The sequence below is a fragment of the Agelaius phoeniceus genome, chromosome 18, assembly GCF_051311805.1.
Source record: "Agelaius phoeniceus isolate bAgePho1 chromosome 18, bAgePho1.hap1, whole genome shotgun sequence".
NCBI classification, from domain to species: Eukaryota; Metazoa; Chordata; class Aves; order Passeriformes; family Icteridae; genus Agelaius; species Agelaius phoeniceus.
Window position 1 is genome coordinate 3,676,685 of NC_135282.1, and position 11,652 is coordinate 3,688,336.

The 11,652-nt window shown below is 49.0% G+C and overlaps 1 protein-coding gene across 1 annotated transcript; it reads left to right on the forward strand.

Annotated features, from left to right (window-relative positions):
- The first annotated feature begins 2,097 nt into the window (after positions 1-2,097).
- Positions 2,098-11,556, forward strand: ALDH2 (aldehyde dehydrogenase 2 family member). The gene is made up of 13 exons (XM_054645641.2): positions 2,098-2,317; positions 3,369-3,473; positions 4,710-4,850; positions 5,052-5,131; positions 5,508-5,619; positions 6,034-6,162; positions 6,581-6,694; positions 7,007-7,109; positions 7,730-7,914; positions 8,200-8,364; positions 9,455-9,612; positions 10,598-10,712; positions 10,951-11,556. Exons 1-13 carry the CDS (start codon positions 2,195-2,197, stop codon positions 10,981-10,983), a joined length of 1,563 nt encoding a protein of 520 aa, XP_054501616.1. The 5' UTR covers positions 2,098-2,194; the 3' UTR covers positions 10,984-11,556.
- Positions 11,557-11,652: the final 96 nt, after the last annotated feature.

Here is an 11,652-nt window from a genome sequence, read left to right on the forward strand (position 1 = left end):
GGAGACTCCAGAGCTGAGGCAGTGCCTGCCCTGTGGAGCTGGGAGAAACTGGGAGGATCCATGGTCCCATGAGTGTGGTGGGGTCTCTTTGGGGACCATGGAGGTGCAGACTGGATCAGTGGGAGCTTTCAGTGCTTTACAGAGCCAGGGCAGAACTGTGAGAACAATTTTATGAGCATGAGCAATTTATATATTGTATTAATTAATTATTAAAGTAACGGGTAAGGTTCTTTGGGTTCTCCTGCCCTTCCAGCATAGGTGCGGCCTCACAGCCCATCTGCCCAGGGTGGGCACCACCTGCCAGCCCTCAGGAGCACAAGGGGCGCTGCAGGGAGCCCTGGGGGCCGTGCTGGCTCAGCACAACGACCATGAGGCTGTGGGGAAGCCGGTAATCCGAGCCTTGGATTCTCCCAAGCTGCGGGGTGAAATTCCACCTCAACCTCGGGCATTTGGCTCTGCCGTGGAAGGGGGAGGGAGCTGAGCCTGTGTGTGCCCAGCCCCGGTATTTGGGATGGTTTCCCAGCAGGCGCCTGACTCCAGCGCCTCCCACCTCCCTCGGGCAGGCTCGGGGGGCCGAGAGCCGCGTCTGCCCTGGGGGTTTAACGTTGCTGGATCTGCCCCGAGCCCCGGGGGAGGGACGGGGCTGCTAAAGAGCCAAAGGCGTTATTGAACACGCCCCAGTGCTCAGTGCCATGGCTGTCCATGCCGGGTTCAGGCACAGACAGGGCTTAGCCCCGAGCTGGAGCTCAGCTCTGTGACGTGCCCTGGGGACACCTTGAGCCGCTCCCTGTGAGAGACACGGGCACATCTCCGCAGGGACAACAGGTCTGGCATCTCCCGCGGGGGGGTTAACATGAGCAGGGCTGTGACAGGAGGAGAACACATCGGAACAAGAGGTCCACTTGTGGGGTCTCTTTGGGGACCCCAAGAGTGCCACTTTCTAAAGGGCTGCCCAGGAGCCACTGCCCAGGAACCCACCCCCCTGCCAGGGACACGGGCGGACAGGGATGAGGGAGCCTGAGACCCAGCACAAGAGGATTTCTTTCCAGCTGATCCGGGAAAAGCACGGCCTAATCCGTGTCCTGCTGGATAACCTGGGGCGGGCGCTTCGCCTTCTCTGGGCTGGGCTGTTCCTCCCTGCACAACAGGGGGCTGACACTCCCCTGAATAGGAGAGAAATGTCTGGAAAGTGCAAATGCTGGAACCTCCAGCAAGACTTTCAGCGACTTGGGATGTCCAGGACAGCGGGTGAAACTACTCCTGAACTCACATATTCTACATTTTTTCTGTCCCCTTTAATAAATCAGAGCCATCCCTGTCACCCTTCACAGACCCCTCACTGAGTCTCTTATACAGGGTAATACCACAGGTCTTTTTTTTTTTAGAGGTTAAAAACCTCTCTGTATTTTTGGTCTGTGGCTTCCTTAGTGATGATAACCTGAGCACACCTCTGCTCCCTGCACTTGGATACGCTGAAGTTGCACAAGGCATCTAAAACAAATCAGAAAGAAAGGCCTTAAGCCATTGTTGGGAGCGATTTCACAAAGCCTCTCATTTGCATTCACCCAGAAACTCCCTGTTGTGAAAGCACTTCCCTGGCTTTGTTCCACTGCCCCTACACACGGGAGGGCTTTTTTGGGTGCCTGGGTGGACGGTAATGGCGGCACATCCGTGCAACCGAGAGTCCAGGTCCCCACATTCTCCCTCATCACCTTCCCAGCTCAGTGGAGATGTTTCTGGGGGTCTTTCCCTTTTGTCCTGGTTGTTGCTTGCAACTAGGCACAAAGTTCCCTGGGCATGGGCCGGGACACGGCAGAGACGGGACAGGGACAGGGACACGGATGAAGCACCCCCTGTGCATCAAACCAAGCCTGATTTGAACCGAACGGAGCTGAACCGACCCGAACGGTGCTGAGCTGTGCCGAGCCACGCCAAGCTGATCCGAACAGGACCTTGCTGAGCCCAGCTGAGCTGAGCTGAGCTGAGCCGAGCCGAGCCGAGCCAAGCTGTGCTGCTCGAACCGAGCCGGATCGAGCCTTTTCCATAGGAACCAAGGACACCGGGCTGGTTCTGCTCGTGCCGTGGCCAAGCGAGCCGCGGTGGGCGGTGCCGAGCGGTGCCGGGCGGAGCGGGGCGGGCGGAGCGGGGCTGTCCCGGCTTGCGGGGCCCGGCCCGGCCCAGCTGAGCTCTCAGCATGCTGCGGGCGGCGGTGCGCGGCTCCCGGCTCTGCCCGGCCCTGCTCCGGGCTCCCTTCTCGGCCGCTGCTGCCTCCCCCATCCCGGCGCCCAACCCGCGCCCCGACATCGCCTATAACAAGGTAGGGCCGCGCTGCGAGCCCGGGGCACCGCGCTGGGCCGGGGGTTCGGGGCTTCCGTGTCCGCCGAGCGAGCTCCGTGCGGGGCTGGGCCAGCCCGGGGTGGCGCTGAGCCCGGAGCGGCCGCGGATTTGGGCCCAAAGCCTCGGAAAAGAGGAACCCTGGGTGCAGCCCAGGTGCGGGCACAGGGCGTGCGTCCCATCGGCACCCGGCTCTGCCCCCTTCCCTCGCTGGGTTCAGCAATTCAACAACCTAAGGAAAAAACCCCGGGGAAGGGCACGGGAGGGAGGGAAGGTGAAAGTGCCTGGCCGGTTATCTGCAGAGACCGGACCCTTGCTCCAGGAAAATCCTGTGGGATCACCTGTGCGAGGTGCTGCTGCAAGGCAGCGTTCCAAGGCACCCGGCCACTCCTTCCCCGGTGGCCGTGCCCAGGCTCTTGGTGGTTGTCTGGGTGTTCTGCAAGTTCTTGGCGAGCACCTCGATCTTTGCACTCCCATTCTCTTGCCACAGACCTGAAAAAAAAAAAATTACCCTTAGAAAGAAAGATAAAAAAGTTGCTGTTAGCACCTGGTTCTGGTATATGGGGAGCCTAAAGTTGGTTAATCTGGGAAATAACAGAATCCTTTAGATTGGAAAAGACCCTTAAGACTCATAAGACTCATAAGAAATACTGTAAAAGCTCTGTTGCTCTGGAAAAAACCAACTCACTCTACTGTCTGTGCCTAAAGCATTTTCCCACTCCTCAGTCTCCTGAGCTGTCCCTGCACAGCCCCAGCCAGGCTTCCAGCTTTTGCAAGGACCCACCAGGATGGGAACCTCTTCCAACTCACGTGCTGTTTGCTGAGCTGTGAATTCTTTATTCACTCGAGGCTGTGTTGTGTGCTTTTAGGCTAAAGTATCTCCTTCATATTGCTGCAGGTTTGGAGCCCACACAAGTCAAGTTAAGCCCTTTTAATTAACCAGGCTCCTCAGATGCCATCAAAGAAACAAAGCTCCCCCTGATTTCCCTGGGATCTGGCTTGAAGGCTCACCCTGCTTGGCTTTTTCCTTGCAGATTTTCATAAATAACGAATGGCACGATGCAGTCAGCAAGAAAACCTTCCCCACCATCAACCCAGCCACGGGAGAAGTCATCTGCCAGGTGGCTGAGGGTGATAAGGTAAATGCTCTGGGGCTGAGATGGGTTTGTTCTCCATGGGAACAGGTCCAGAGGGGATGCAGAGGAAGGCACCACCCCATGTCCCACCTGGGCAGCTCCGTGTTTGCAGCAGTGTCTGATCTGTGTAAATCCCACACCAAGTGCTGCTTGTGTCCTTCCTTGGCTACTGCTTAAAAAAGAAGAAATGATGGGGAATAAAGTCCTGTAATCATCACCTGCCTTATGCAAGGCCCTCCTGGGAGTCTGTGGCAGAGCTGAGGTGGTGTTTCCCAGCAATTTGGGGTTTTTCCTACAGTCTGGAAACCTGTGTGTGTTCCCCAAGGGAGGAGTGATGAGGGAAACCCTTTGTTGTTTGCTTCTCTGTGGCAGCCTGGCTTGTCCTGGCGAGACCATTGCAGCAAGCCAGGACAGAGAACCAGGTAGGAACCAGCAAATGCCCTGACAGGACCAAATCATGGAGCAGAGACAGCTGATTCAGGAAAAAACTCCTTTGGACTGGGCTGTGAAAAAGTGCCCAAAGCAGACTTCCAGAGCTTTTTCCATGCCTCATTCTAGGATGCAAATATTAACCCAGCAGGTGACATTGCAGAAATAACCTGATGATATTTGCACTCTGTGTAGCTGAAATAACAGAGGGTGAGCACAGGCAGAGGTTGCACAGCTGTTGCACCCATCTGCTCCTCTGCCATTGCTGCTGCTTCCTCCTCATGATGCAGCCTGACTGGGGAAGCTGCATCCTCACAGTGTGTGCTCACCTGGCTGGGGAAGCTGTGTCCTCACAGTGTGTGCTCACCTGGCTGGGGAAGCTGTGTCCTCACAGTGTGTGCTCACCTGGCTGGGGAAGCTGCGTCCCCACAGTGTGTGCTCACCTGGCTGGGGAAGCTGCATCCTCACAGTGTGTGCTCACCTGGCTGGGGAAGCTGCATCCTCACAGTGTGTGCTCACCTGGCTGGGGAAGCTGCATCCTCACAGTGTGTGCTCACCTGGCTGGGGAAGCTGCATCCTCACAGTGTGTGCTGAGCTGGGTGCTCCTGGGGAAGGGGGCCCAGGGTGTGCTGCCCTGCCCTCAGGAGTGCCTTGCAGCAGGGCAGCTGCCGAGGCTGCAGGTTCTTCCCCTCCTGTGCTGCCTGGCTGCGGGCAGTTTTCTCCTGCAGAGCAGGGAGAGCTTTTGTTGTTTGCAGAGAGGGAGGCAGGGCTGGTTACTCCTTCCTCAGCCTTTGCCGGGCTCCCCCGCAGGCAGATGTGGACAAGGCAGTGAAGGCAGCCAAGGCAGCGTTCCAGCTGGGCTCTCCCTGGAGGAGGATGGATGCATCGCACCGCGGGAAGCTGCTGAACCGACTGGCTGACCTGATCGAGAGGGACCGCGCCTACCTGGCCGTGAGTGCAGGAACCACGGGGGGGCTGGGCTGGGCCTCACCCCCGGCTCACACCGGGACACACTCACAGAGGGTGGGGAGGCATTTCTGGGGAGCTGAGAGCAAAAAACCAACAGACAGGACAGGCTGCAAACTGAGAACTGACTCGGGGCTGTACACCTGAGTTCCCCCAGTTCCTCAGGAAACTCTGCTGTCTTTGCAGGCCCTGGAAACTCTGGATAATGGCAAACCCTACTCCATCTCCTACCTGGTGGATTTGGACATGGTGGTCAAATGTCTCAGGTGGGTTTGGAGGCCACAGCCACAGCTGGGCCATGGTACTGAGTCTCTGCAGGCTCAGACACCTCCAAATTCAGGGGCTGTGGGATCTGGATCTGACTGATGGCTTCATAGCAGACACTTTGGGTTTACTTTTTGCTTCTACTGTTTCTTTTGTTTCTACTTTTTGCTACTCAGACTTCCCCAAGTCACACAAGTGGTGGTGATCTGTTAGCACACAAATATTTCTATTTTCTGTTCATTCTTTGAATCACCTGTTTGGGAAATACCTGCACCGAGTTGTGTCTGAAGTGACTGAAACAGAGGAAGCCTCTTTTATTTTCTGTTGGCAGCAGACCTGTTCTTTTAATTCCAGTGACCAAATTGTTATTGTTTCCAGATACTTTGCAGGCTGGTCAGATAAATTCCATGGCAAAACCATCCCATTAGATGGAGACTTCTTCTGCTACACCAGACACGAGCCCGTGGGAGTCTGTGGGCAAATCATCCCTGTGAGTAGAGAGTAGCAGCAGTTCCTGCAGGGCTGCAAGAATTCAGTGTTGCACTGCAAGTTCCCCTCTGCTGCCAACCACTGCTTCCTCCCAGGGGTGAACAAAGCTGGGCTTGCTTTGTTCTTACCTCACTCACCCTGGGAGAGCAGAACTGCCTGTTGATTTCATGGGCTCTGAGGGAGGTTTAATTTGTATCTGCTGATTAAAAAAAACCAAAAAAACCCAAGGGGTTTAGGCCCGTTTATAGGAATTACCTGACTCAGAACCACAATTAAGTTTAAACTGCTGCCTAGAATTAACCCCAAAATTTTGTGTGATGAGGAAAAATCCAAGACTCTTCCCTAAGTGCTGATTTGAGTGGAGCTGGTTCATTATTGACTAATCAGAAACTTTTAATCTCTCCTTGTTTTTCAGTGGAACTTCCCACTGTTGATGCAAGCATGGAAACTGGGGCCTGCCCTGGCCACTGGGAATGTGGTTGTGATGAAAGTGGCAGAGCAAACCCCCCTGAGTGCTCTCTACGTGGCCAGTCTGATCAAAGAGGTGAGGACGAGGCCAGGATTCCATCACTGCTGGAGACAGGAGCAGGGAAGGGCTGTCTGCAGGAAGGCTGGGTTGATTTATCAAAAAAACTCCCTTGTTCATATAAATGCATGTGCAGGTGATGTAAGTCTTGATTAGGGAAGGACTCTTTGAGGTGTGATTACATAATGAACTTCAGGATGATCAGAAAGTGAACATATATCTGTATTTCCATGTGTATTCACACCTTCAAATTGTGCTTGGGATGTGGGGTGGGGAGAGGAATTGTCCTGGTTATTGCAAACAGCATTAAAATGAAGCCCTGGGAAATGAAAGGAGAAATCAAAGGAGTGAAGGCTGCTGTAACAAACACAGGAGGGGAGGGCAAGCCTTGGTTTGTCAAAGGGATAACGTTGCTGTGTGCTGCTGGCATTGCCAGGCTGGATTCCCCCCGGGCGTGGTGAACATCATCCCTGGCTATGGGCCCACGGCAGGAGCTGCCATCTCCTCCCACATGGACATTGACAAAGTGGCCTTCACCGGCTCCACGGAGGTAAGGGAGCCCCCTCGGCCCTGGCACCATGGAATAGCTCATGGCTCTAAGATACTGCAGGTGCTTTGCCCTCTCCACCTCATTCAAAGCTGACTGCAGGCTGTGAGATGTGTATTTGCATTAGGCAAGACTCTTTTGTTCTGATTTGAGTCTTTAGAATATTTCCTCTTGTTTCTTATTGGAGGTGAAACTCTGGGCAGACTCAAAGCCCTGACAATGAGGATTAGCATTAAATGCTGACTGAGATGTAAACCCAGAGCCCTCTTGCTGATGTGGGAGTTAATTCCAACACCTGCTCTGCTCTCCCTGCAGGTTGGACACCTGATCCAAAAGGCTGCAGCAGAGAGTAACCTCAAGAGGGTGACCCTGGAGCTTGGAGGGAAGAGCCCAAATATCATCATGTCTGATGCAGACAGTGAGTGTTTGATCTGTGCCTTTTACCTTGGCTTCTTCCAGAGCTGGAGGGGAAAGGAAAAGGAAGGGAAGGTCTCCAGTGTGAGGCTCTAGCCCTGACAGCACCACTCTGCTGTAGCTGCTGCATTTGTGTTTCAGCACTCCTCCACTCCCACTTCTTTTCCCAGTGCTGGGTAGTTCAGCTATCAACAAACAAAAAAAAATTGTTTCAGTATCTTCCTCCAGTCCTTGCCCCAGTTTTGTTTTAATTTCTCTTGGAGCACACCACTCTTTTCTTCTCCTGTGAAGTCCTGCTTCCCTCATCCCTTGCATATAAACTCATTTTTGGCCTCAATGAGCCAACACTCACTTAACTGAGCAGTTAAGTAAGGAGGAAAATTAGTCCCTAACACCTGATAATTTCCAATGAGAACTGTAACCTGCCTCAGGTTAGATATTTTTCTCTAGTCTGGGGTGCTTTAATAAAGAATGAAGTCTGCAACTCCTGTCCTACCAACCCATGGCAAATGCTGTCAACTGAAAGGACTTTGTATCCCCAGCAGTCTCTGTGATAATTGTGCTAAAAAAGTCACAGGTCTGGTTGGCTTTGTTTGCTTATTTGTTTTCTCTCCCTCTTCCCAGTGGACTGGGCTGTGGATCAAGCCCACTTTGCCCTGTTCTTCAACCAAGGGCAGTGCTGCTGTGCTGGCTCCAGGACCTACGTGCAGGAGGACATTTACAACGAGTTTGTGGAGAGGAGTGTGGAGAAGGCCAAGGCCAGGGTGGTCGGGAACCCCTTTGACTTCAAAACCGAGCAGGGGCCTCAGGTGGGAGCAGGAAAAGCCCTGAGCTGTTATCTCATGAAAATGTCCCAACCTTGAGTCATTGTGTAGATTAGAGTGGGAGCACCCTTGGCTCTATTGATTACCCTAATTTGAGCCGAGCCCATTAGCACCGCTGCAGGAGGGAGGAGTTAATTAACCAGGGGCACAATTCCAAAGCTCGGTGCTGGCATTTAAAAATGACCATTTCCCTTTGGAGATTGCAACAGGCTGCCAAGCAATGAGGCATTGCTGCAGCACAGCAGCTGTTTGTCCCCTCCTGGCTCTTAGGTGGATGAGGAGCAGTTCAAGAAGATCCTGGGCTACATCAGCACGGGGCAGAGGGAGGGAGCCAAGCTGCTGTGTGGTGGCAGCCCCGCTGCAGACAGGGGCTACTTCATCCAGCCCACTGTCTTTGGGGACGTGCAGGACAGCATGACCATTGCCAGGGAGGAGGTGAGTGCTGCAGCATGTAAATACAGCTATTTGTTCTATTAATATCTATTAAAAATAGGTGGAGCGGTGGTTTTTAATTTTTTTATAAGTTATTTCTTTTAGGGGGATCTCTTTTGTTAATGAGCTGTTGAGGTTTATTGCATGATTGATAAAATAATGTAATTTTATTGTGAGATGTTTTACTTAGAGGGAGGAACTAAGCCTTCTTAATTAGTATTTTAAATCTCAAATTATATCTATAAACAGCTTTTTTATTAAGCTGAAAAGCCTCAGAGAAAAAGGAAAACAATATTATCTCATTTGTTTCTCCTGTGTTTTGCTGCTTTTGGAATGTGGTTTGGAGATTGGCCAATAAGTAGAAACAATTCACATGAAACCACTTGATTGATAAACAATCAGGGGCCAAGATCTGTTGGACTCTGAGGACAGTCACAAGGTTTTCATGACTATCTTTCAGCCTTCTGCCTGGATCCTTTCTGAATTCTTTAGTATAGTTTAGTAGAGCATTATATATTATATATAATGTATTATATATTATACAATATAATGTAATATAAAATAAAGTGTACAATATAATGTAATAAAATATAAGATGTAAAATATAATTAAATATAAAACATACTATATAATATAATAGATAATATAATAGATAATATAATAGATAATATATAATATTATATATAATGTTATATAATAATGTAATATGTAATATATAATATAGGATATAGAATATAGAATAGAATATATTATATATAATATATAGTGTATATTATAGAATATAGAATATGATATATAATATATGTTACATAGAGTATAGAATATGATATATAATATATGTTATATAATATATATAATATAGCATATGATATGTAATATGTAATATATTATGTATTATATAGAATGATATATAATACATGTTATATATTATATATATTATAGCATATGTAATATGTAATATGTAATATATAATATATAATATAAACCTTCTCAGAGCACATTGTCAGACTGATCTTCCCTCGCCTCCATGGGGGCCTCAGGCAGTCCCAGCCCGTGGTTCCTGTGGTCCCCACTCTGTGCTGGCTCCTTGCAGATCTTCGGGCCGGTGATGCAGATCCTCAAGTTCAGAACCATCGAGGAGGTGATCGAGAGAGCCAACGACTCCAAGTATGGCCTGGCAGCCGCCGTGTTCACCAGGGACCTGGACAAGGCCAACTTTGTGTCCCAGAGCCTCAGGGCTGGCACTGTCTGGTGAGCCTGGCACCCCCTGGCACCCCCTGGCACTCTGGGCCTCTCTTTGGGTTCATTTGATTTAGGCTGTGCTCGGGGTCATGGCAAAACTTCAGGTGTAATGGGAACTTGGCAACATTTGGGTGTATTTTTTATAGATATTTGTTTTTAATAAATATTTATTTTTAATAAATATTTGGTTTTAATAGATTTTAAAATAGATTTTAATAGATTTTTAAAATAGATTTTAATAGATTTTTAAAATAGATTTTAATCGATTTTTAAAATAGATTTTAATCGATTTTTAAAATAGATTTTAATAGATTTTTAAAATAGATTTCAATAGATTTTTAATAGATTTTTAATAGATTTTTACAGATTTTTAGAATATATTTTAATAGATTTTTAATATAGATTTTAATAGATTTTTTATAATAGATTTTAATAGATTTTAAAATAGATTTTTACAGATTTTTAAAGATACAGAATTTTTAATAGATATTTAATAGATTTTTGGATAGGTTCTTTAATAGATTTTTGGATAGGTTCTTTAATAGATTTTTGGATAGGTTCTTTAATAGATATTTGATATATTTTTTTAATATAGATTTTTAAAAATAGATATTTGTTTATTTAGGCTGGAACATCTCTCCTGTGAGAGTGGCTATCTAGGGTTGTTCACCTGGAGAAGGCTCCAAGGAGGCCTTAAACCCCTTCCAGTGCCTAAAGGAGCTCCAGGAGAGCTGGAGAGGGACTGGGGACAGGGGATGGAGGGACAGGACAGAGGGCAGGGCAGGGATATTGGGCAGGAATCCCTGCTGGGAGGGTGGAGATCCCTGTGAGTCACAGCTGAGGGTGCAAAGTGGACACCTGGCCCTGGCTCCTGAGAGCTGTGGGTGGGTTCTGTGTCCTGAGTGCTGCTCCGTGCTGGGGGAATGGACAAAATCAGGAATCCCACCCAGCTGAGCTCCTCCCTGAGCTGTTTCACCCTCCCTTTCCCTTCCAGGATCAACTGCTACGACGTGTTTGGAGCCCAGGCTCCCTTTGGGGGCTACAAAGCCTCTGGCAACGGGAGGGAGCTGGGGGAGTACGGCCTGGAGGCCTACGTGGAGGTGAAAAATGTGAGTATTCCTGCAGCCAAGGCCTTCCCAACCCTCTGCTGCAGCTCCAAAATGTCCCTGTGCCATTGGTGAGGGCTGGGCTGAGAGCTGGAACCCAAACCTTGAGCTCCCCCCTCTCCCTAAGTCCCTGAGCTTTCCCAAACTCCAAACCTGTCCCTGACTGGGATACATTGGTTTTTCTAAAAAAAAAAACCAACTTGTAACTTTCCCTTTTTTTTTCTTTTTTTTAAATCCCTAGGTGACAATCAAAATTCCACAGAAAAACTCCTAAAGGACAGCAACTTTCTCCACAGATTTGAAAATAATTATGCGGCTTTATGAGGAAAGCTCAACACAGAAAATTTAGTATGCAAAAATACATAACTCTGCATTAAGAGGTGGTTTTTTAGGTGTTTAAAGGAGCTTTTGTTAAAAAAAGAAACAAACCTACTTGGCTTTATCTTTTTAAAATACCAAATGCAGCTGGCTGAGCACTAACAAGGTGGGATGGTTATTTTGGGAATGTATTATGTGAGTGCAGTCACCCATAGGAGAGGGGTGTGATCTTTACATCTCTAGTTGATAAATGAGCTTTTTTCCCCCAAGAATTCATTTAAATGCTTCTTTAGTCTAGGAGGATTTAGAAAATAGAAAATAACAACGCTGTGTTGGCTTACAGAACTAGGTCTATAACCCTTGTCCTATGAACTATGTTTATTTTCTGTGAGCAAAGTGAACGGAGTTCGATGTGTACCTGGGCCAGGAAGCAGCGTGAAATCTGAGGGAAAAGTGCTTTTTTTTGTTCCGTCCTGCTGGTTGTAGCCACTCCAAATAAACATTTCTTGTCTCGGTGCAGTCAACCCTACTTTTGTGGGAGGTTTGTGCCAGTGAGCCCAGACACACACAAATTCCCTCACCCGTTATTTTTAAGGGTTTGCTCTTTCTGCCCTGCCCGCTGTGC